This window comes from Oncorhynchus mykiss, chromosome 13 (genome assembly GCF_057628025.1).
Source record: "Oncorhynchus mykiss isolate SJ-2025 chromosome 13, ASM5762802v1, whole genome shotgun sequence".
NCBI lineage: Eukaryota > Metazoa > Chordata > Actinopteri > Salmoniformes > Salmonidae > Oncorhynchus > Oncorhynchus mykiss.
In genome coordinates this window covers 7,080,239-7,106,974 of record NC_143034.1, presented here as the reverse complement: position 1 = coordinate 7,106,974, position 26,736 = coordinate 7,080,239, and the positions used below count along the sequence as shown (strand labels likewise).

The 26,736-nt window shown below is 39.9% G+C and overlaps 2 protein-coding genes across 2 annotated transcripts in view; both read left to right on the top strand.

The window, feature by feature from the left end:
• The first annotated feature begins 510 nt into the window (after positions 1-510).
• LOC110487163 (uncharacterized) lies at positions 511-20,128 on the top strand. Its single transcript, XM_090194581.1, is given in 9 exon segments — positions 511-1,215; positions 1,625-1,722; positions 1,857-2,034; positions 7,535-8,430; positions 14,433-14,694; positions 15,266-15,363; positions 15,494-15,671; positions 19,152-19,855; positions 19,857-20,128. Coding segments are annotated over 9 exon segments (3,009 nt in total). The 5' UTR covers positions 511-773; the 3' UTR covers positions 20,010-20,128.
• A 4,701-nt stretch (positions 20,129-24,829) lies between these two features.
• Positions 24,830-26,736, top strand: part of LOC110513809 (uncharacterized) — a 158,917-nt gene continuing 157,010 nt past the window's right edge. Inside the window, 1 exon segment of the mRNA XM_090194580.1 lies at positions 24,830-25,432. Within this exon segment, the coding sequence (XP_090050706.1) occupies positions 25,093-25,432 (340 nt within the window). The 5' untranslated portion in view covers positions 24,830-25,092.

The window sequence follows — 26,736 nt, the reverse complement described above, 5'->3', positions numbered from 1 at the left end:
GTGACATCAATAAGGGATCGTAGCTTTAGCCTGAATTAATCTAGTCAGTCTAAGTCATAAAAGGAGCAGGTGTTCTTAATGTTTTGTATACTCAGTGTATAGCACTACATATAATAAAGTGCTATTTGCATGTGATGCATTTGTTCTGTTGTTTACAGGATGATTTGTATCTTATAGAGCGTGGCTTTAAGGGAATAGTATGGTCACATCGAGATAAAAACGAATGTGAAAAATGAACAGAGAAAATGTGTATTAACACGCTACCTATTCATAGAAGTATTAATGCATCATCTACATATTCATATTAAGATCTACGTATGTGTACAGGAAATTCTTAAATCAAATCGTATTAGTTCTAAGACGTGAGTGAAAATATATCAGTTTATTGTTAAATTATTATGACTTTATTTCCAATACCAAACGCGTAGTAACTATTGTTTCCAAAATGCGTTACTCACTCCAGCCAGCGGATGACGATGTGCGTCTTGCGTGACGTATAATTAACTGGACGAGGCGCTTCTTCAGGAACAACAACACGGCTACTCTTTCAACCACCTCGGTAGCTTGCTAGCCAACATAAAACTGAAATATTGATTATTTAGACCATGTTAATGTACATTAGCTAATCTCAGTGTTTTAAACTAATTTCGGTTGACTTATCTAATGGTTAACTTTAACCTAATGTGCTTGTTCAATTTGCAAACTTGTTAAAGATTGATAGTGTCTAGGCTAGTCGCTAATGCTACCTAACTTGCTAACTAACATCCCTGACCATGAGCTCACTAAACTACTCCTCCCTTGCTAAAGAAGAGGTCTACTCTATGGAGAAAGAAGCTCTGGGACTGAACATTGTCGTGGAAGTAGAAGAAGAGGAGGGTGTTACAGTGAAAAGAGAGGAAGAAGCTTTCAGAATGATAAAAGAAGAGGAGGATATTACAGTGAAAGGAGAGGAAGAAGCTTTCAGAATGATAAAAGAAGAGGAGGATATTACAGTGAAAAGAGAGGAAGAAGCTTTCAGAATGATAAAAGAAGAGGAGGATATTACAGTGAAAAGAGAGGAAGAAGCTTTCAGAATGATAAAAGAAGAGGAGGCTGTTATAGTGAAAGAAGAGAAAGAAGCTTTTAGAGAGGAAGAGGATGCTGTCTCAATAAACGTGAAGGAGGAAGATGTTTTGGGAGTGAAAGAAGAGGAGACAGAATTTCAGATTAACACCCGTGAGTACTGTCTTAAACAGGGGCACAAACTATGCAGTTGTTGAAGGGGGGCATTCTACTGAAGTTCTACACTTGAATATGTCGTTCAGTACTGTAGGAATTGTTAGTTCAATCTGCCATTGGTACATATGTTTTTGGGAGATTTAAATTAGATTTATTGAATTAGATTTTTTAAAGTGCACTTCATCTAATATAAAATGCAATATTGCTGCGTAATTTCTACTTAAAATATCAAAGCGACACAAAAGGCACCATTTTACATTTGCATCACACAATATTTTATAAAATCAAGATGAAAGTGGCCATTTTAGGCCCTTTTTAGACATATTCATGCATCATGTAGTAAGACTCTGTGATTGCAATAGAAGATCATAAGTTTACCATCTGTTTGATGTTCTTGTTCACACAGGAGAGAGACATGACTATGGTGGATCCTCTGGGGAGCCTCAACAACATCCTGATGCTGATGAGGCAGAGAAGAGTCTCTCCAGATCAGAACACCAGATGGTACAGCTTGGTCTGGTCTAGCATACAGCTTGCTCTCTCTGGGTCTGGGATGGGTTTCTGTAAAGCACTTCATGACAACAGTCGACATAAGCATTCATAATGATGTGTCTGTGTCCCCTCTTTATGATTACCAGGACAACTCTAGCCCTTCCTCCCTCCCGGAGCCCCTATGTCATGCCTCTCCCGGTAGCACCTTACTGCTGGGTATGAAGAGGTTGTCTGTGCTGCTGGTGGACTGCAGGAAAACAACAGGGCTGAGTGGAACTGTGAGAGGAGGAGAAGAGAAGAAAGGATCAGATTTGACTCATCAAAGTAAGTGCTTTAGTTTAGTTTGAACAAATACAACAGATCTGCCCACTGGTATCTGTTACCAGGACAACACGCAGAGTTCTGTTAGTTGACAGGAAGATAGACTGGTATCTGTTACCAGGACAACCAGCAGAGTTCTGTTAGTTGACAGGAAGATAGACTGGTATCTGTTACCAGGACAACCAGCAGAGTTCTGTTAGTTGACAGGAAGATAGACTGGTGGATATGGATGTTATGAATATCATAACAGTAAAAAAGGATTCTGCCAATGAAAAGAGAGAAACCAATAGACCATATAAAACCTTGATGAAAGTTAGATTTAGAGAGAAACCAATAGACCATATAAAACCTTGATGAAAGTTAGCTCTAGAGAGGAACCAATAGACCATATAAAACCTTGATGAAAGTTAGCTTTAGAGAGAAACCAATAGACCATATAAAACCTTGATGAAAGTTAGCTTTAGAGAGAAACCAATAGACCATATAAAACCTTGATGAAAGTTCGCTTTAGAGAGAAAGTTTCAAGATGATCTGATGTAAGGTGCTTGTTTTACAAAAACATTTTCGCAAAATATGATGGATGTTACATTGCCTGTCCCAGTCAACCCCCCTATCTTTACAAGACTCTAGAACAGGCAAATTAAACTCCAGACACTTCAATGTGGTCTGCATTGCTTCATTCTTGCTGCTGGTGATTCTCTGATCCACCTCTACGCAGACGACACCATTCTGTATACTTCTGGCCCTTCTTTGGACGCTGTGTTAACTACCCTCCAGATGAGCTTCAATGCCATTCAACTATCCTTCCGTGGCCTCCGACTGCTCTTAAATACAAGTAAATGCGTGCTCTTCAACCAATCGCTGCCAGCACCTGCCCGCCCGTCCAGCATCACTACTCTGGACGGCTCTGACTTAGAATACGTGGACAACTATAAATACCTAGGTGTCTGGTTAGACTGTAAACTCTCCTTCCAAACTCACATCAAACATCTCCAATCCAAAATGTAATCTAGAATTTGCTTCCTATTTCGCAAACAAAGCCTCCTACACTCACGCTGCCAAACATACCCTCCTCATAAAACTGACCATCCTACCGATCCTCGACTTCGGCGATGTCATTTACAAAAGAGCCTCCAACACTCCACTCAACAAATTGGATGAAGTCTATCACAGTGCCAGCCGTTTTGTCACCAAAGACCCATATACTACCCACCACTGCAACCTGTACGCTCTCGTTGGTTGGACCTCGCTTCATACTCATCGCCAAACCCACTGGCTCCAGGTCATCTACAAGTCTCTGCTAGGTAAAGCCCACCTTATCTCAGCTCGCTGGTCACCATAGCAGCACCCACCCGTAGCAGGCGCTCCAGCAGGTATATCTCACTGGTCACTGGTCACCCCCAAAGCCAATTCCTCCTTTGGCGCCTCTCCTTCCAGTTCTCTGCTGCCAATGACTGGAACGAACTACAAAAATCACTGAAACTGGAGACACTTATCTCCCTCACTAGCTTTAAGCACCAGCTGTCAGAGCAGCTCACAGATCACCTGTACATAGCCCATCTGTAAATAGCCCAAACAAACTACCTCATCCCCTACTGTATTTATTTATTTATCTTGCTCCTTTGCACCCCAGTATTTCTACTTTGCACATTCATCTGCAGCACATCTACCATTCCAGTGTTTAATTGCTAGACTGTATGTCCTTCGCCAGCATTGCCTATTTATTGCCTTACCTCCCTTATCTCACCTCATTTGCACACATTGTATATAGACTTGTTTTTCTACTGTATTATTGACTGTATGTTTGTTTTACTCCATGTGTAACTCTGTGTTGTTGTATGTGTCGAACTGCTTTGCTTTATCTTGGCCAGGTCGCAGTTGTAAATGAGAACTTGTTCTCAACTTGCCTACCTGGTTAAATAAAATAAAAAAATAAAAAAATTAACATCTGATCTACAGAACTTGTTAAAAATTGCAAATATATATATTTAAAACAAGCTCCGTAAGATTTTTCTAAAAGCCATGAAATATGATTAAATGAAAAGCGTTTCTATCTATATATAATAACTACAGTACACTATGCCTAGATTCTTCAAATATTATGGAGTCTTAAAGGAGGACTGTAGCATCTAATGATGAAACATTATGGAGTCTTAAAGGAGGACTGTAACATCTAATGATGAAACATTATGGAGTCTTAAAGGAGGACTGTAGCGTCTACTGATGAAACATTATGGAGTCTTAAAGGAGGACTGTAGCATCTAATGATGAAACATTATGGAGTCTTAAAGGAGGACTGTAGCATCTACTGATGAAACATTATGGAGTCTTAAAGGAGGACTGTAGCGTCTACTGATGAAACATTATGGAGTCTTAAAGGAGGACTGTAGCATCTAATGATGAAACATTATGGAGTCTTAAAGGAGGACTGTAGCATCTACTGATGAAACATTATGGAGTCTTAAAGGAGGACTGTAGCGTCTACTGATGAAACATTATGGAGTCTTAAAGGAGGACTGTAGCGTCTAATGATGAAACATTATGGAGTCTTAAAGGAGGACTGTAGCATCTAATGATGAAACATTATGGAGTCTTAAAGGAGGACTGTAGCATCTAATGATGAAACATTATGGAGTCTTAAAGGAGGACTGTAGCATCTAATGATGAAACATTATGGAGTCTTAAAGGAGGACTGTAGCATCTAATGATGAAACATTATGGAGTCTTAAAGGAGGACTGTAGCATCTAATGATGAAACATTATGGAGTCTTAAAGGAGGACTGTAACATCTAATGATGAAACATTATGGAGTCTTAAAGGAGGACTGTAGCGTCTACTGATGAAACATTATGGAGTCTTAAAGGAGGACTGTAGCATCTAATGATGAAACATTATGGAGTCTTAAAGGAGGACTGTAGCATCTAATGATGAAACATTATGGAGTCTTAAAGGAGGACTGTAGCATCTAATGATGAAACATTATGGAGTCTTAAAGGAGGACTGTAGCATCTAATGATGAAACATTATGGAGTCTTAAAGGAGGACTGTAGCATCTAATGATGAAACATTATGGAGTCTTAAAGGAGGACTGTAGCATCTACAGATGAAACATTATGGAGTCTTAAAGGAGGACTGTAGCATCTAATGATGAAACATTATGGAGTCTTAAAGGAGGACTGTAGCATCTAATGATGAAACATTATGGAGTCTTAAAGGAGGACTGTAGCATCTAATGATGAAACATTATGGAGTCTTAAAGGAGGACTGTAGCATCTAATGATGAAACATTATGGAGTCTTAAAGGAGGACTGTAGCATCTAATGATGAAACATTATGGAGTCTTAATGGAGGTCTGTAACATCTAATGATGAAACATTATGGAGTCTTAAAGGAGGATTTTTACTACTTGCCGTCATGGGGATTCGAACTGGAGAACTTTCGGTTACTGGCCCAACATTCTTATTAACCGCTAGTCTACAAATGTTACAGATGTTCCAACTTCAATTCATTATTTCTCAATTAGGTGATGATTTAACAAAAGCCCATTCGCTTTTGGGCTGTCTGGCTCATTGCGAACTGTGTGAAGACCATTTCTTTGTCTGACTGAGTGGTGGTAGGCAGCAGCAGGCTCATAAGCATTCATTCAAACAGCACTTTTCTGCGTTTGCCATCTGCTCTTTGCAATGCTTGAAGCACAGCGCTGTTTATGACTTCAAGCCCATCAACTCCCGAGATTTGGCTGGCAATATTATAGTGCCTATAAGAACATCCAATAATCAAAAGTATATGAAATACAAACAGTTTAGAGAGAAATAATATCATAATTCCTATAATAACTACAACCTAAAACTTCTTAACTGGGAATATTGAAGACTCATGTTAAAAGGAACCACCAGCTTTCATATGTTCTCATGTTCTGAGCAAGGAACTGAAACGTTAGCTTTCTTACATGGCACATATTGCACTTTTACTTTATTCTCCAACACTGTGTTTTTGCATTATTTAAACCAAATTGAACAAGTTTCATTATTTACTTGAGGCTAAATTGATTTTATCGATCTATTATATTAAGTTAAAATAAAAGTGTTCATTCAGTATTGTTGTAATTGTTACAAATATATATATATATATATATATATATATATATATATATATATATATATATATAGATATATATATATAGATATATATATAGATATATATAAATCGGCCAATTAATCGGTATTGACTTTTTTTTGGTCCTCCAATAATCAGTACCTGCAATCATAATCGTTCGACCTCTACTTTACATCCAGAATATTTTGTTCAGTAGAGTTACTATCAGATGTGCTATATATAGTTACTATCAGATGTGCTATATAGAGTTACTATCAGATGTGCTATATAGAGTTACTATCAGATGTGCTATATATAGTTACTATCAGATGTGCTATATAGAGTTACTATCAGATGTGCTATATAGAGTTACTATCAGATGTGCTATATAGAGTTACTATTAGATGTGCTATATATAGTTACTATCAGATGTGCTATATATAGTTACTATCAGATGTGCTATATAGAGTTACTATCAGATGTGCTATATAGAGTTACTATCAGATGTGCTATATATAGTTACTATCAGATGTGCTATATAGAGTTACTATCAGATGTGCTATATATAGTTACTATCAGATGTGCTATATAGAGTTACTATCAGATGTACTATATATAGTTACTATCAGATGTGCTATATAGAGTTACTATCAGATGTGCTATATAGAGTTACTATCAGATGTGCTATATAGAGTTACTATCAGATGTGCTATATAGAGTTACTAACAGTCTTAGGAACATATGATGATGTCATAGTGAATTCATGACATGTGACTCACCAAGCCCTTTCAGACTTTATAATATGGCTATATATATAGATGTACTGTATATAGTTACTAACAGTTTTAGGACATTTCCCCAAAATATTTCACCTTATTTTTTTACTTTACCCAAAATGTCATGACTTCAGTGACAGTCAAAGTGTTGAAAATGTGTTAACGTCTAAATGAATTGGGCCATTTTAAATAGCGTGTCGAATCCCTTCGACGTAAATACATGTTTTGGATTTTCACATAAAATTACTTCTTTACTTATTTTAGGTTCAAGGAAGTGTGTAGGTCGCATTCTGTACATACAACTATTCATACAACTCTGAAGGTTTTTTATTCAGAACCACCTGCTCGATAGGAATCCAGTGACGTCTGTGTCTTGAGTGTCCTAGAACTGTTTCGTTTTTTTGTGTTCTGACTTGTAAAAACAGAATTAATAAAATAAGTAATGTAAACATATTATCAGTAATTACCAGGAAGCTCTACAACATAATTTGTTTTAAAATCACAACAAGATTGTTAATACTGGCTATAGGTTATTGAGGGATCTGATTAGGATTTTCCCTTCGTTGCAAGGCTGTTTTATCATGTGGAGGTTTCATTCAGGTCTATTTAAATAAACAATCTGTTTTTGGCAGGAGAGAGACCAGACTCGGAGGAACCAGAGCCAGATATGTCCAAACCAGCAAGACGACACCAGTGCTCCCAGTGTGGAAAGGGTTTTAACCAGAAAGGACAACTGAACCAACATGAGAAAATACACACGGGGGAGAAGCCTTACCACTGCTCTCAGTGTGGAACGGGTTGTAACGGGTTAAGGGACCTGAAACAACATGAGAGAATACACACAGGGGAGAAGCCTTACCTCTGCTCCCAGTGTGGAAAGAGTTTTACCCTGTTATGTAACCTGAAAACACACGAGAGAATACACACAGGGGAGAAGCCTTACCACTGCTCTCAGTGTGGAAAGAGTTTTAACCAGAAAGGACACCTGAAGCAACATGGGAGAATACACACATGGGAGAAGCCTTACCACTGTTCCCAGTTTGGAACAGGTTGTAACCAGTTAAGGGACCTGAAACGACCTGAGAGATTACACAAAGGTGAGAAGCCTTATCATTGCTCCCGGTGTGGAAAGAGTTTTACAACAATAGGGACACTGAAAATTCACGAGAGAATACATACAGGAGAAAAGCCGTACCATTGCTCCCAGTGTGGAAAGAGTTTTACAACGTTATGGAGCCTGAAAATACACGAGAGAATGCATACAGGAGAAAAGCCGCACCACTGCTCCAAGTGTGGAAAGCGTTTTACCCACTTAAGTAATCAGAAAAAACATGAGAGAATACACACAGGGGAGAAGCCTTACCACTGCTCCCAGTGTGGAAAGAGATTTAGCGAGTTAGGAAGCCTGATGGCTCATGAGCGAATACACACAGGGGAGAAGCCTTACAAATGCTCAGACTGTGGGAAGACATATTACTCATCACAGTCACTTAAAAGACATGTGAGAGTCCACACAGGGGAGAAAACATGAATTGAATATGGAGTATGTCAGTTTGAAAAAAGAGTAGATCAGATTCCTTGTGTTTAAATGGTCAGATAATCAAGTGATATTTGGATGTGATGCATTAGTTCCATTGTTGACATTTGCATTGTTGGCCCACTGATGATTTAATGAAATGAAATGTATCACTGACTCTGTAATGTAAAATGTTAATTGTATGTGTCCACATATCTGAGTATGTGACTAACCTTGTGAAACTGTTCTATCATAATCTCCTGTTCCTGGGAGTATCATCCTGCGTTGCAAACCAGCTGCACCTGCATCCTTGTCTCAATGAAGACTTGTTTGTTTTACTTTCCTGGGGTCATTTACAAACCTCCCACTGGTTGAATTAACTTTGTTTCCACGTCATTTCAACAAAACAAATCCACGTGATAGTGTTTGATTTATGTGATTTAAACTTTGAAATGCGTTTGTCAGAACCAACCTTCTGGACATGTGTAGTATTTAAGAAATCGGGGACTCGCTGATCTCTCTCTGCCTCTCTCTCTCTCTCTCTCCCTGATTCACCAAAGGTTTTTGTTCTCTACAGTTTAACATAAACAGTATTTCCCTCCTGTCTAAAAACATACTTTTGGATTATAAACATGTCAATAAAAAAAGATTACTAAAGTAGCCAATGTACCTTGTCATATACATCATAACCCAAGGGTGGTTAAAATTCTTGTTAGAATGTCTATTAAACAACTATTATATACAGTAACAATATTGTTTTGTCTAAGATTTTTACGAATGATCTCTGAAAGAGATAAAGGGTCCTGGAAAAGGGGAAGTTTCTTTATTTTGCTGAGTTTATTTAAAGTGTCATATTGAGATGCAATCTCAAATATAAATAGATGGAAACTATATCTGACCCAGTACTGCTGTCTTCTTTTCTACATCCCATAGCCATGTGTGTGATGTGGATACTTTTGTTTTTACAGTAGATTTGAGAAAACTCTCGGCATGCCCCTGATTTAGCCCCCTGCAGTAAAAGGTTATTAATGGGGTAAAATTACCTTTTTTTCACAGTAGATTTGTTTAAGACTACCAAGAAAACTCTGGGCGTGCCCCTGATTTAGCCCCCCTGCAGTAAAAGGTTATTAATGGGGTAAAATTACCTTTTTTTTTGTTTTGTGTTCTATATCCTGCCAATCATTTATTCCTTCATAGACAGAAAACATGTGTTGTCATGTGTGCTCTCTCTCCGGCCTCTTGGTCGTCTGGCTGCTCATTATGGTGCACACCTGTCATCATCGTTACGCACACCTGCTCGTCATCAGACTCACCTGGACTCCATTACCTCCCTGATTACCTTCTCTCTCTATATATATATATATATATATCTATATATATATATATACATGATATCATTCTGCCATGGAGGCATAGATTACTTTGTAGTTAACATTTAATTGACAAGGTTTTTGGGAAAGCTTTTCTATCAACCAGAAGATGGTTGTCATTAGCATCATCGCTAACAGCTACACATAGTGGTAGACAAATGCACTCAGACAAGGGCATTTCTGGGCTGTTTCCTCTTCAGAAATTTGAAGGAAAATAACGATAACTTGCAGGCAGAGGGTTTAGAATAGTATCAATTTTGGTTAAGGGCTTGTCAGTGAGCATTTCACAGTAAGGTCTACACTTGTTGTATTCAGCATTTCACAGTAAGGTCTACACTTGTTGTATTCAGCATTTCACAGTAAAGTCTACCTACACTTGTTGTATTCAGCATTTCACAGTAAGGTCTACACTTGTTGTATTGATGTGACAAATAACATTTGATTTGAGATAAATATGGGGTATGTCAGTTTCAAAGTTACGGTCTTTGATTACATTTTTCAAACTCAGGCTGTGTGTGTGGTGTGTGTGTGTGTGTGTGTGTGTGTGTTTATCATTCCTTGGTCTTTCCTTGTGGTCCTGTGGCTCAGTTGGTAGAGTATGGTGCTTGTAAAACCAGGGTAGTGGGTTTGATTCCTGGTACTACCCGTATGTAAAGTGTTTGCACACATGACTGCAAATCACTTTGGATAAAAGTGTCTGCTAAATGGCAGATATATCCACTGATTATACCAAACATTTGGAACACCTTCCTAATATGGAGTTGGACCCTCCCCTTTCTCCCTCAGAACAGCTTCAATTCGTTGGGGCATGGACTCTACAAGGTGTTGAAAGCTTTCCACAGGAAGGCTTGCCCATGTTGACTCCAATGCTTCCCACAATTGTGGGTGTCCTTTGGGTGCAGTGGAGGCTCCTCAGAGGAGGAAGGGGAGGCTCCTCAGAGGAGGAAGGGGAGCACCAACCTCCTCAGTGATTTTCAGAAAAATAAAAATTGTAATACATTTCAAAAGTTATCCTTTTTAGATAAAACTATACTAAATATAATCACGTCACAAAATAATTGATTAAAACAGACTGTTTTGCGTCCTCCTCTGGGTACATTGACTTCAATACAAAACCTAGGAGGTTTATGGTTCTCAAGGCTTCCATAGACTTACACAGTAATAATGACAACTTCCGGAGGATGTCCTCCAACCTATCAGAGCTCTTGCAGCATGAACTGATATGTTGTCCAACCAATGAAAGGATCAGAGAAGTCAAGGTAAGCTTTTGGTTTTACTAATTTATTGCCACGGGACCCACCAATGTAAATGCTAAACTGCTTACTGACTGTACACTAACGTTACTGCATGATTGTAGCAGGTTTACTAATGCGTTAGTTCTATTAGCTCTGTTGACTATGATGTTATTTTAGCTAATATGGTTGACAACAATAATAAGCTGTGTGTTTCAGTCATGATATGGTTTGGCTTGGAAAGTTTTTTTTGCCTGGTCTCATACAGCTGATGTGTTGTGCATTGAAGTCCAGAAGCGAAGGGAAAAGGTGAGAGGAGGAGAGAAGGAATACAACGTGGCTGTAATGAAAGTGAACTGTGTTTACACGTGATCAGGGGTGTATTCATTCCCGCCGATTCTATTGACAAACGTTACTTAAACGAAACAAAACCGGAACAAACATACCTGAATTTGTCCAATAGAATCTCTTGTTTGAAACTGTTTGACTAAGGGTTACACCCTATATTTCAGCTAGATGCAAGGCGGAATGGACATTTTTCTCTCGACCAGTGTGCATATACAGTATATCACAAAAGTGAGTACACCCCTCACATTTTTGTAAATATTTGAGTATATCTTTTCATGTGACAACACTGAAGAAATGACACTTTGCTACAATGTAAAGTAGTGAGTGTACAGCTTGTATAACAGTGTAAATTTGCTGTCCCCTCAAAATAACTCAACACACAGCCATTAATGTATAAACCACTGGCAACAAAGGTGAGTACACCCCTAAGTGAAAATTTCCAAATTGGGCCCAATTAGCCATTTTCCCTCCCTGGTGTCATGTGACTCGTTAGTGTTACAAGGTCTCAGGTGTGAATGGGGAGCAGGTGTGTTAAATTTGGTGTCATCGCTCTCACACTCCCTCATACTGACTGGTCACTGGAAGTTCAACATGGCACCTCATGGCAGAGGTCTCTCTGAGGATCTGAAAAAAATAATTGTTACTCTACATAAAGATGGCCTGGGCTATAAGAAGATTGCCAAGACCCTGAAACTGAGCTGCAGCACGGTGGCCAAGACCATACAGTGGTTTAACTGGACAGGTTCCACTCAGAACAGGCCTCGCCATGGTCGACCAAAGAGGTTGAGTTCACGTGCTCAGCGTCATATCCAGAGGTTGTCTTTGGGAAATAGACGTATGAGTGCTGCCAGCATTGCTGCAGAGGTTGAAGGGGTGGGGGGTCAGCCTGTTCATGCTCAGACCATACGCCGTACACTGCATCAAATTGGTCTGCATGGCTGTCGTACCAGAAGAAAGCCTCTTCTAAAGATGATGCACAAGAAAGCCCGCAAACAGTTTGCTGAAGACAAGCAGACTAAGGACATGGATTACTGGAACCATGTCCTGTGGTCTGATGAGACCAAGATAAACTTATATGGTTCAGATGGTGTCAAGCGTGTGTGGCGGCAACCGGGTGAGGTTGCCTACAGTCAAGCGTGGTGGTGGAAGTGTCATGGTCTGGGGCTGCATGAGTGCTGCTGGCACTGGGGAGCCACAGTTCATTGAGGGAACCATGAATGCCAACATGTACTGTGACATACTGAACCAGAGCAGGATCCCCTCCCTTCGGAGACTGGGCCGCAGGGCAGTATTCCAACATGATAACGACCCCAAACACACCTTCAAGATGACCACTGCCTTGCTAAAGAAGCTGAGGGTAAAGGTGATGGACTGGCCAAGCATGTCTCCAGACCTAAACCCTATTGAGCATCTGTGGGGCATCCTCAAACGGAAGGTGGAGGAGTGCAAGGTCTCTAACATCCACCAGCTCCGTGATGTCGTCATGGAGGAGTGGAAGAGGACTCCAGTGGCAACCTGTGAAGCTCTGGTGAACTCCATGCCCAAGAGGGTTAAGGCAGTGCTGGAAAATGATGGCCACACAAAATATTGACACTTTGGGCCCAATTTGGACGTTTTCACTTACGGGTGTACTCACTTTTGTTGCCAGTGGTTTAGACATTAATGGCTGTGTGTTGAGTTATTTTGAGGGGACAGCAAATTTACACTGTTATACAAGCTGTACACTCACTACTTTACGTTGTAGCAAAGTGTCATTTCTTCAGTGTTGTCACATGAAAAGATATACTCAAATATTTACAAAACTGTTTAAAAACACTTTTGCGATATACTGTATGTTTTAAACTTTCATTCATAGGCTAGGTTGTAGCTACCTCATGATGGGTATAGGGGAAATGTTAGTATCATGTAGTGGTCTAAACCTATCGCTGTTACATTGAACTGGGTGAATGGAATATGAATGACAGTCATGCAATATGGTGTAATAAAAATAAGGCCATGCTCATGATAAACAAAATGGTCCTCCCTCATCTTAAACGGCACTGACCACCACTGTTTGGGTGGTGGACCATTCTTGGTACACATGGGAAACTGTTTAGCTAAAAAATCCAGCACTGTTGCAGTTCTTGACACAAACCGGAGCACCTGGCTCCTACTACCATACCCCGTTCAAAAACACTTACGTATTTTGTCTTCCCCGTTTACCCTCTGAATGGCACACATGCGCAATCCATGCCTCAATTGTCTCGAGGCGTAAAAATCCTTATTTAACCTATCTCTCCCCTTCATCTACACTGATTGAATTGGATTTAACTAGTGACATCAATAAGGGATCATAGCTTTCATCTGGATTCACCTAGTCAGTCTATGGTTATGGAAGGAGCAGTTGTTCTTAATGTTTTGTCTACCCAGTGTAAAGCACTACAGATAATCAAGTGCTATTTGCATGTGATGCATTTGTTCTGTTGTTTACAGGATGATTTGTATCTTATAGAGCGTGGCTTTAAGGGAAAAGTATGGTCACATCTAATAAAAACAAATGTGAAAATGAACAGAGCAAATGTATATTAAATCTACCTATTCATAGATGTATTTATTCATCATCTACATATTCATATTAAGCTTCTACGTCTGTGTACAGGAAAGTATTATTTGTAAGACGTAAGAGAAAATGTATCAGTTTATTGTTAAGTTATTCTTTCCAATACAAAAGTGTAACTATTGTTTCCAAACTGCGTTACCCACTCCAGTCAGCAGGTGGCGATCTGCGTCTTTCAGGTGATGCGTCTTGCGTGACGTATAATGGACTGGACGGGACGCTTCTTCAGGAACAACAACACGGCTACTCTTTCAACCACCTCGGTAGTTTGCTAGCCAACATAAAACTGAACGATTGACGCTTTAGACCATGTTTGTGTACATTAGCTAATCTCAGTGTTTTAAACACTTTTCTGGTGACGTTTCAACTGGTTAACTTTAACCTAATTTGCTTATTCATTTTGAAAAGGTGTTAAATATAACGTTACTGAGGTTAGCACTAGGCTAGTCGCTAATGCTACCAAACTAGCTAACATCCCTGACCATGAGCTCACTAAACTACTCCTCCCCTGGTAAAGAAGAGGAGAAAGAATCTTTCAGAATGAAAAAGGAGGAAGAGGAGGTTGGTATAGTGAAAGAAGAAGAGGATGTTATTGGGAAAGAAGAAGATGTTATAGTGAAAAAAGAGAAAGCACCTTTTAGAGAGGAAGAGGATTCTATCTCAATAAAGGTGAAGGAGGAAGACGTTTTGGGTGTGAAAGAGGAGGAGACAGAATATCAGATTAACACCAGTGAGTACCATCTTAAACAGGGGCACAAACTATGCCGTTGTTGAACTAATGTGTGGTTTTTAAGTGGCATTCTACTGCAGTTCTACACTTGAATATGTTGTTCAGTACTGTAGGAATTGTTAAATGTTCATTCTGCAGTTGGTTCATATATTTTGGGGACTTTTAAATGAGATGTATTGAATTCTCCACGTGGTCGACATTACAGTTCTCCTCATCTTTTATTTTATTTGACCTTTATTTAACTAGGCAAGTCAGTTAAGAACTAATTCTTATTTTCAATGACGTCCTAGAAACAGTTTGCCCCTTGTTCAGGGGCAAAACAACAGATTTTTTACCTTGTTCGGGGATTCGATCTTGCAAACCGTTGATCTTGCAACTAGGCTACCTGCTGCCAACAGGCTTTTAAAATTAAATATTGGTGCCTAATTTCTACTTAAAATATTTTTTTTAAACGTAAAAGGCACCCATTTCGTGGGACGACCCTTTTACATTTTAGAGGCTATTTTAGATATGAATGTTTATGATTGCAATAGATAAGTTTACCATCTGTTTGATGTTGTCATTCACACAGGAGAGAGACATGGCTATTATGGATCCTCTGGGAAGCCTCAACAACATCCAGATGCTGACGAGGCAGAGGAGAGTCTCTCCAGATCAGAACACCAGATGGTACAGTTTGGTCTGGTCTAGCATACAGCTTGCTCTATCGGGGTCTGGGTTTCTGTAGAGCACTTTATGTCAACAGTGACATCAGCATCCATAATGATATGTGTCTGTGTCCCCTCTTTATGGTTACCAGGACAACGCTAGCCCCTCCTCCCTCCCGGAGTCCCAGTGTCGAGCCTCTCCCGGTAGCACCTTACTGCTGGGTATGAAGAGGTTGTCTGTGTTGCTTGTTGACTGCAGGAAAACAACAGGGCTGAGTGGAACTGTGAGAGGAGGAGAAGAGAAGAAAGGATCAGATTTGACTCACCAAAGTAAGTGCTGTAGTTTAGTTTGAACAAATACAATAGATCTGCCCACTGGTATCTGTTACCAGGACAACCAGCAGAGTTCTGTTAGTTGACAGGAAGATAGACTGGTGGATATGGATGTTATGAATATCATAACACTGAAAAGGATTCTGCCAATGAAAAGAGAGAAAGCAGTATACCATATAAAACCTTGATGAAAGTTAGCTTTGGAGAGAGTTTCAAGATGATCCATTGTAAGCTGCTTGTTTTACAAAAACATTTTCTCAAAACATTATGGATGTTACATTGCCTGTCCCAGTCAACCTCCTATCTTTACAAGACTCTAGAACAGGCAAACAATACTCAAGACACTTCAATGTGGTCTGTATTGCTTCATTAACATCTGATCTACAGAACTTGTTAAAAATGTCAAATACATATATTTTTAAAACAAGCTCCGTAAACCTTTTCTAAAAGCCATGAAATATGACTGAATGAAAAGCTTTTCTTGTGAGACTTGGCCTCCATCTCTGTAATGGACAAAATTCATTTAATTTCCTACTCTAACAGGTCAAATGAAGCCTGAACTCCAACATATAGACTTTTTAAAGAACATGGTTTAATATATATACTATATAGACCTTAACAGAACATGGTTTAATATATATACTATATAGACCTTAAAGAACATGGTTTCATTTGGAAATGACTCACTTTATTGATTTAATATGTAACCGATGCCAGCGTGCTGCTACCAGTTTAGTTTCCTCCACTGTCCCCATACTAGACTCAAACTAGTGATCCTCTGCTTCTCAACACATGTGACCGCTCTCCTTGACAATGAACCGATGGAGCTATAGAAAAGGTACCAGTTGGACAGCTCCATCTGTGACGTTTCAAGCTAGCTGTGGAGTGAGTTTAAAAGGTACCAGTTGGACAGCTCCATCTGTGACGTTTCAAGCTAGCTGTGGAGTGAGCTTACGGCACGTTTTCACCTCCGTTACACATGTTCAGGTTGACTTTCCCACGGAATCGGCCATATACACTACCAGTCAACAGTTAGGACACACAACTACTCATTCAAGGGTTTTTCTTTATTTTTACTATTTTCTACATTGTAGAATAGTAGTGAAGACATCAAAACTATGAAATATCACATATGGAATCATATAGTAGCCAAAAAAGTGTTAAACAAATTCTTCAAAGTAGCCACCTTTTGCCTTGCACACTTTTGGCATTCTCTCAACCAGCTTCATGGGGAAGTCACCTGGAATGCATTTCAATTAACATATGTGCCCTGTTAAAAGTTGATATAGTTGATATGCTGAAGATAGCCCTATGTGGTAAAAGATCAAGTACATATTATGGCAAGAACAGCTCAAATAAGCAAAGAGAAATGACAGTCCATCATTACTTTAAGACACGAAGGTCAGTCAATCCGGAAAATGTTAAGACCTTTTAGTTTCTTCAAGTGCAGTCGCAAAAAAACATCAAGCGCTATGATGAAACTGGCTCTCATGAGGACCACCACAGGAAAGGAAGACCCAGAGTTACCTCTGCTGTAGAGGATAAGTTCATTAGAGTTACCAGCCTCAGAAATTGCAGCCCAAATAAATGCTTCACAGACACATCTCAACATCAACTGTTCAGAGGAGACTGCGTGAATTCCTGCAAAGCTGTCATCAAGGCAAAGGGGGGCTACATTGAAGAAGCTCAAATATATAATATATTTGGATTTATTTCAATTTTTTTGGTTTCTACATGATTCTATACGTGTTCTATACGTTCTATACGTTATTTCATAGTTTTGATGTCTTCACTATTATTCTACAATGTGGAAAATAGCAAAAATAAAGAAAAACCCTTGAATGAGTAGGTGTGTCCAAGCTTTTGACTGAACAGAAATATAAATGCAGCGTTCCAAGGCACTGCATCGCACTGCGTTACTACCGATTCCGGTTCAATACCCTCGCAGCCCGCCACGACCGGGAGAGCCATGAGGCGACGCACTATTGTCCCAGCGTCATCCGGGCTGGGGGGAGGTTTTGGCCGGTCAAATCAAATTTAATTTGTCACATACACATGGTTAGCAGATGTTAATGCGAGTGTAGCGAAATGTTTGTGCTTCTAGTTCCGACAATGCAGTAATAACCAACAAGTAAACTAACTAACAATTCCAAAACTACTACCTTATACACACAAGTGTAAGGAGATAAAGAATATGTACATAAAGATATATGAATGAGTGATGGTACAGAGCGGCATAGGCAAGATACAGTAGATGGTATTGAGTGCAGTATATACATATGAGATGAGTATGTAAACAAAGTGGCATAGTTAAAGTGGCTAGTGATACATGTATTACATAAAGATGCAGTAGATGATATAGAGTACAGTATATACATATGAGATGAATAATGTAGGGTATGTAAACATTATATTAGGTAGCATTGTTTAAAGTGGCTAGTGATATATTTTACATAATTTCCCATCAATTGCCATTATTAAAGTGTCTGGAGTTGAGTCAGTGTGTTGGCAGCAGCCAATCAATGTTAGTGGTGGCTGTTTAACAGTCTGATGGCCTTGAGATAGAAGCTGTTTTTCAGTCTCTCGGTCCCAGCTTTGATGCACCTGTACTGACCTCGCCTTCTGGATGATAGCGGGGTGAACAGGCAGTGGCTCGGGTGGTTGTTGTCCTTGATGATCTTAATGGCCTTCCTGTGACATCGGGTGGTGTAGGTGTCCTGGAGGGCAGGTAGTTTGCCCCCGGTGATGCGTTGTGCAGACCTCACTACCCTCTGGAGAGCCTTACGGTTGTGGGCGGAGCAGTTGCCGTACCAGGCGGTGATACAGCCCGACAGGATGCTCTCGATTGTGCATCTGTAGAAGTTTGTGAGTGCTTTTGGTGACAGGCCGAATTTCTTCAGCCTCCTGAGGTTGAAGAGGCGCTGCTGCGCCTTCTTCATGATGCTGTCTGTGTGGGTGGACCAATTCAGTTTGTCTGTGATGTGTACGCCGAGGAACTTAAAACTTACTACCTTCTCCACTGCTGTTCTATCGATGTGGATAGGGGGGGTGTTCCCTCTGCTGTTTCCTGAAGTCCACAATCATCTCCTTAGTTTTGTTGACGTTGAGTGTGAGGCTCTTGACTCTTTACTTATTTTAGGTTTAAGGAAGTGTGTAGGTCACATTCTGTATCGTACAGCTATGAAAGTTATATATTTAGAACCACCTGCTTGATAGGAATCTGGCTATGTCTGTGTCTTAAGTGTGATAGAACTGTGTTTTGTGTTATGACTAAAACAGAATGAGTAATATTACCAGGAAGCTCTTCAACATGATTTGTTTTAAAATCACACAAAGATTGTTTTAAATTATGAAATGTTTGAAAACTGGCCTCAGGTTATTGAGGGATCTGATTTGGATTAAACCTCATAGCAAGGCAGTTTTATCATGTGGAGATTTCATTCTGGTCTCTCTTTAAATAAACAATGTCTTTGGCAGGAGGAAAACCAAACTTGGAGGAACCAGAGATGTCCAAACCAGCAAGACGACACCTCTGCTCTCAGTGTGGAAAGAGTTTTATCAAGTTAGGAAGCCTGAAAGCTCATGAGCGAATACACACAGGGGAGAAGCCTTACCATTGCTCCCATTGTGGAAAGAGTTTTAGCCAGTTAGGAAGCCTGAAAGCTCATGGCCGAATACACACAGGGGAGAAGCCTTACCACTGCTCACATTGTGGAAAGAGTTTTAACCGCTTAGGAAGCCTAATTGCTCATGGGCGAATACACACAGGGGAGAAGCCATACCATTGCGAACAGTGTGGAAAGAGTTTTAACAAGTTAGATAACATGAAATCTCATGAACAAATACACACAGGGGATAAGCCTTACCACTGCTCCCAGTGTGGAACTAAGTTTACCAAGTTAGGAAGCCTGAAAAGACATGAGAGGACACACACCGAAGCAAAGCCTTTCCATTGCGCCTTGTGTGGAACGAGTTTTAACCATTTAGGAAACCTGAAAAGACATGAGAGAATACACACAGGGGAGAAGCCTTTCCATTGCACAAAGTGTGGAAAGAGTTTTAGCTTGTTAGGAAACCTACAATCTCATGAGCGAATTCACACAGGGGAGAAGCCATACCATTGCACCCATTGTGGAAAGAGTTTTAACCAGTTAGGAAACATGAAATATCATGAGCGAAATACACACAGGGGAGAAGCCATACCATCGCGCTCAGTGTGGAAAGAGTTTTACGGAGTTAGGAAAGCTGAAAGCTCATGAGCGAATACACACCTTACAAATGTCACTTAAAAGGCATGTGAGAATCCACAGAAAAATAACTTCTCCTAGTGTGTAAACTGATATTTCACATCACCTTTAAGTTCATCAGAGAACATACACAGTGCTCCCATTGTCTTCTATTGTTGACTGAGAATGTGTTTACTTGTTTATACCATATAAAATGAAATTAAATTGTAAAAAATATACTCTAAAATATATTTGTATGTCTTTGTTAGAAAATATGAATTGAATATGGAGTATGTCAGTTTGAATATAGAGTAAATCAGATTCCATGTGTTTAAATGGTCCTTTTTTTAAACTCTTTGTGTGTGTTTATCTGGGTGTGTCATTCCTCCAGCACTACAGATAATCAAGTGATATTTGGATGTGATGCATTTGCTCCATTTTTTCACGTTTGCATCGTCTGATGATTTAATGACATGAAAATGTACACTGACTCGCCCACGGATTAAATAAAGAATCTTGGTTTGACTTGGACTCCAGCAGATCCTTATTTTATAATATCCACCACAACTCTCCCAAGGATTGCTGTTTATCATTGTCTCAATGAAGAGTTCCTCTTTCGACTTTCCTGGGGGCATTAACTTTGTTTCCATGTCATTTCAACAAAACAAATCCATGATGTTTGATTAATGTGGAAAACTGATTGGATTTGTAAAAAGCCATGAACATCAGGTATTTATATTTATTTGTCACCCAACTGGCAACCTAAATCCAATGACAGGTGACATTTTATGTTTCACCCAACTGGCAACCCAAATCCAATGACAGGTGACATTTTATGTTTCACCCAACTGGCAACCTAAATCCAATGACAGGTGGACATTTTGTGTTGATTTCATGTTGAATTCACTTTAGTTGAGGACTCAAAGAAATGTAAATAGAAACTAGATGTAGAACTGACGTCTGTGCCCAGTGGGCTGGTTTGAATAAGCAGCAGGTGTTGGATCGATATCCACCTTAGTAGCTAAGTTTCTGTACAATTTACCACAGATTTTCATGTGAATATTTTAAAATCTTTATAAAATGAAATACGTTTTTTCCCACCAGAAATGTTTCCACTTATTGCGGATAAAAGTATTTGCGTTATGACGTAGTGCAAAAATTAAAAAACTTGCTGTTAAAGTCCCATCTACAGAAGTTAAATGGGTTTCCATCGCATTTTCAATTCTACAGATGGTTTTAAAACCTGTTGCATAATATAGCAAATGTTGTCATGGCACGTGTTGCCGACAGCTCACAGATACAGTGGGAGTAGGCTACCAACAGTTGAAGTCAGACGTAAACATAAACATCATTCACTGTATCATAATTCTAATGGGTCAGAAGTTTAATTGACTGTGCCTTTAAACAGCTTGGAAAATTCCAGAAAATGATTTTGTGGCTTTAGAATCTTCTGATAGGCTAATTGACATCATTTGAGTCAATTGGAGGTGTACCTGTGGATGTATTTCAAGGCCTATCTTCAAACTCAGTGCCTCTTTGCTTGACATCATGGGAAAATCAAAAGAAATCAGCAAGACCCCAGAACAAATATTTAGACCTCCACAAGTCTGGTTCATCCTTGGGAGCAATTTCCAAACGCCTGAAGGGACCACGTTCATCTGTACAAACAATAGTACGCAAGTATAAACACCATGAGACCATGCAGCCATCACACCGCTCAGGTAGGAGACTCGTTCTGTCTCCTAGAAATGAACATACTTTGGTACAAAAAGTGCAAATCAATCCCAGAACAACAGCAAAGGACCTTGTGAAGACGCTGGAGGAAACAGTAAAACTAGTCCTATGTCGACATAACCTGAAAGGCCGCTCAGCAAGGAAGAAGCCACTGCTCCAAAACCACTGTAAAAAAGCCAGACTACAGTTTGCAACTGCACATGAGGACAAAGATTGTACATTTTGGAGAAATGTCATCTGGTCTGATGAAACAAAAATATAACTGTTTGGCCATAATGACCATCGTTATGTTTGGAGGAAAAAGAGGCGAAGAACACCATTCCAACCGTGAAGCACAGGGTGGCAGCATCATGTTGTGAGGGTGCTTTGCTGCGGGAGGGACTGGTGCACTTCACAAAATAGATGGCATCATGAGGAAAGAAAATTATGTGGATATATCGAAGCAACATCTCAAGACATCAGTCAGGAAGTTAAAGCTAAACCTTGGTCGCAAATGGGTCTTCCAAATGGACGATGACCCCAAGCATACTTCCAAAGTTGTGGCAAAATGGCTTAAGGTCAACAAAGTCAAGATATTGGAGTGGCCTTCACAAAGCCCTGACCTCAATCCCATAGAAAATTTGTGGGCTGAACTGAAAAAGCGTGTGCGAGCAAGGAGGCCTACAAACTTGACTCAGTTACACCAGCTCTGGCAGGAGGAATGGGCCAAAATTCACCCAACTTATTGTGGAAAGCTTGTGGAAGGCTACCCGAAAGGCAATGCTACCAAATACTAATTGAGTGTATGTAAACTTCTGACCCACTGGGAAGGTTATGAAAGGAATAAAAGCTGAAAGAAATAATTATCTCTGGTATTATTCTGACATTTCACATTCTTAAAATAAGATGGTGATCCTAACTGACCTAAGACAGGGGATTTTTACTAGGATTAAATGTCAGGAATTGTGGAAAAGTGAGTTTAAATGTATTTGGCTAAGGTGTATGTAAACTCCCAACTTCAACTGTATATACACTGATTAAACCAAACATTTGGAACACCTTCCTAATATGGAGTTGGACCCTCCCCTTTCTCCCGCAGAACAAACTCAATTAGTTCCACAGGGATGCTGGCCCATGTTCTCCAATGCTTCCCACAATTGTGTCAAGTTGGCTGGATGTCCTTTGGATGAAGTGGAGGCTCCTCAGAGGAGGAAGGGGAGGCTCCAGAGAGGAGGAAGGGGAGGACCCTGAGAGGAGGAAGGGGAGGCTCCTGAGAGGAGGAAGGGGATGCTCCTCAGAGGAGGAAGGGGATGCTCCTCGGAGGAAGAAGGGGATGCTCCTCAGAGGAGGAAGGGGATGCTCCTCAGAAGAGGAAGGGGATGCTCCTCAGAGGAGGAAGGGGAGGCTCCAGAGAGGAGGAAGGGGATGCTCCTGAGAGGAGGAAGGGGAGGCCCCTGAGAGGAGGAAGGGGATGCTCCTGAGAGGAGGAAGGGGATGCTCCTGAGAGGAGGAAGGGGATGCTCCTGAGAGGAGGAAGGGGAGGCTCCTCAGAGGAGGAAGAGAAGGCTCCTGAGAGGAGGAAGGGGAGCACCATCCTCCTCAGTGATTTTCATAAAAATGTAAATGGTAAAACATATAAAAAGTAAAACCTTTTTTTAGATAAAACTATAGTAAAGATAATCACGTCACCAAATAATAATTTAAATGTGAGTATCATGTAGTGGTCTAAACCTATCGCTGTTACATTGAACTGGGTGAATGGAATATGAATGACAGTAGTCTAAACCTATCGCTGTTACATTGAACTGGGTGAATGGAATATGAATGACAGTAGTCTAAACCTATCACTGTTACATTGAACAGGGTGAATGGAATATGAATGACAGTAGTCTAATCCTATCGCTGTTACATTGAACTGGGTGAATGGAATATGAATGACAGTAGTCTAAACCTATCACTGTTACATTGAACAGGGTGAATGGAATATGAATGACAGTAGTCTAATCCTATCGCTGTTACATTGAACTGGGTGAATGGAATATGAATGACAGTAGTCTAAACCTATCGCTGTTACATTGAACTGGGTGAATGGAATATGAATGACAGTAGTCTAATCCTATCGCTGTTACATTGAACTGGGTGAATGGAATATGAATGACAGTAGTCTAAACCTATCGCTGTTACATTGAACTGGGTGAATGGAATATGAATGACAGTAGTCTAATCCTATCGCTGTTACATTGAACAGGGTGAATGGAATATGAATGACAGTAGTCTAAACCTATCGCTGTTACATTGAACTGGGTGAATGGAATATGAATGACAGTTGAATGACAGTCATCCAACATACTGTAGTAGAAATAAGGCCATGCTCATGAAAAACAAAATGGTCCTCCCTCATCTTAAACAGCACTGACCACCACTGTTAGGGTGGTGGACCATTCTTGGTACACATGGGAAACTTGAGCTGAAAAACTGTAGTGTTGCAGTTCTTGACACAAACTGGTGCACCTGGCTCCTATTACCAGACCCTGTTCAAAAACACTTACACATTTTGTCTTCCCCGTTCACCCTCTGAATGGTACACATGCACAATCCATGCCTCAATTATCTTGGGCCTTAAAATTCCTTATTTAACCTGACTCTCCCCCTTCATCTACACGGATTGAAGTGGATTTAACTAGTGACATCAAGAAGGGATCGTAGCTTTAGCCTGGATTCACCCAGTCTTTCTAAGTCATGGAAGGAGCAGCTGTTCTTAATGTTTTGTCTACCCAGTGTAACGCACTACAGATAATCAAGTGCTATTTGCATGTGATGCATTTGTTCTGTTGTTTACAGGATGATTTGTATCTTATAGAGCGTGGCTTTAAGGGAATAGTATGGTCACATGTAGATAAAAACGAATGTGAAAAATTAATATCAACAATATCAATATCAAAAATGTATATCAACACACTACCTATTCATAGATGTATTTATTCATCATCTACATATTCATATTAAGCTTCTACGTCTGTGTACAGGAAAGTATTATTTGTAAGACGTAAGAGAAAATATATCTGTTTATTGTTAAATTATTACGACGTTCTTTCCATCACAAAAAGTGTAATAACTATTGTTTCCAAACTGCGTTACCGACTCCAACCAGCAGGTGGCGATCTGCGTCTTTCAGGAGATGCTTCTTGTGTGACGTATAATGGACTGGACGGGACGTTTCTTCAGGAACAACAACACGGCTACTCTTTCAACCACCTCGGTAGCTTGCTAGCCAACATGAAAAGAATAGATTGACGCTTTACACCGTGTTTGTGAACATTAGCTAATCTCAGTGTTTTAAACACATTTCTGTTGACTTATCAACTGATGACCTTTAACCTAATTTGCTTGTTCAATTTGCAAACTTGTTTTTAAGATTGATACTGAGCCTAGCACTAGGCTAGTCGCTAATGCTAACTAACTAGCTAACATCCCTGACCATGAGCTCACTAAACTACTCCTCCCCTGCTAAAGAAGAGGTGGTCTGCTGGACGGAGAAAGAAGCTCTGGGACTGAACATTGTCGTGGAAGAGGAGGCTATTATAGTGAAAGAAGAGGAGGCTGTTACAGTGAAAGAAGAGGAGGCTGTTACAGTGAAAGAAGAGGAGGCTGTTACAGTGAAAGAAGAGGAGGCTGTTACAGTGAAAGAAGAGGAGGCTGTTACAGTGAAAGAAGAGAAAGAATCCTCTTCCTCTCTAAAAGGTTCTATCTCAGTAAAGGTGAAGGAGGAAGACGTTTTGGGAGTGAAAGAGGAGGAGACAGAATATCAGATTAACACTAGTGAGTACTGTCTTAAACAGGGGCACGAACTATGCCGTTGTTGAACTAATGTGGGGTTTTTAAGGGGCATTCTACTGAAGTTCTACACTTAAATATGTTTCGTACTCTATAAATTGTTAAATGTTCATTCTGCAGTTGGTACATATATTTTGGGGACTTTTAAATGAGATGTATTGAATTCTCCATGTGGTCTACATTAAAGTTATTTATAATATAACAGTCTTTTAAAAATGCAATATTGGTGCATATTTTCTACTTAAAATATCAAAGGGACGCAAAAGGAACCCATTTTGTGGAACGAGACTTTACATTTGCATCACAAACAATATTTTACAAAATCATGATGAAAGTGGCCATTTTAGGCCTTTTTTAGACATATTAATGCCTCTGGTAAGACTGTGATTGTAATAGTAGATCATAAGTTCACCATCTGTTGGATGTTCTCATTCACACAGGAGAGAGACATGACTATGCTGGATCCTCTGGGGAGCCTCAACAACATCCTGATGCTGACGAGGCAGAGAAGAGTCTCTCCAGATCAGATCACCAGATGGTACAGCTTGATCTGGTCTAGCATACAGCTTGGTCTGGTCTAGCATACAGCTTGCTCTATCTGGGTCTGGGCTGGGTTTCTGTAAAGCACTTTATGACAACCGTGACATCAGCATTCATAATGATATGCGCCTGTGTCCCCTCTTTACGGTTACCAGGACAACGCTAGCCATTCCTCCCTCCTGGAGTCCTCGTGTCGTGCCTCTCCCGGTGGCACCTTACTGCTGGGTATGAAGAGGTTGTCTGTGCTGCTGGTGGACTGCAGGAAAACAACGGGGCTGAGTGGAACTGTGAGAGGAGGAGAAGAGAAGAAAGGATCAGATTTGACTCATCAAAGTAAGTTTTGTAATTTAGTTTGAACAAATGAAATAGATCTGCCCACTGGTATCTGTGACCAGGACAACCAGCAGAGTTCTGTTAGTTGACAGGAAGATAGACTGGTGGATATGGATGTTATGAATATCATAACACTGAAAAAGGATTCTGCCAATGAAAAGAGAGAAACCAATAGACCATATAAAACCTTGATGAAAGTTAGCTTTAGAGAGAAACCAATAGACCATATAAAACCTTGATGAAAGTTAGATTTAGAGAGAAACCAATAGACCATATAAAACCTTGATGAAAGTTAGATTTAGAGAGAAACCAATAGACCATATAAAACCTTGATGAAAGTTAGTTTTAGAGAGAAAGTTTCAAGATGATCCAATGTAAAGTTCATGTTTTCCTAAAAACATAGTTACATTGCCTGT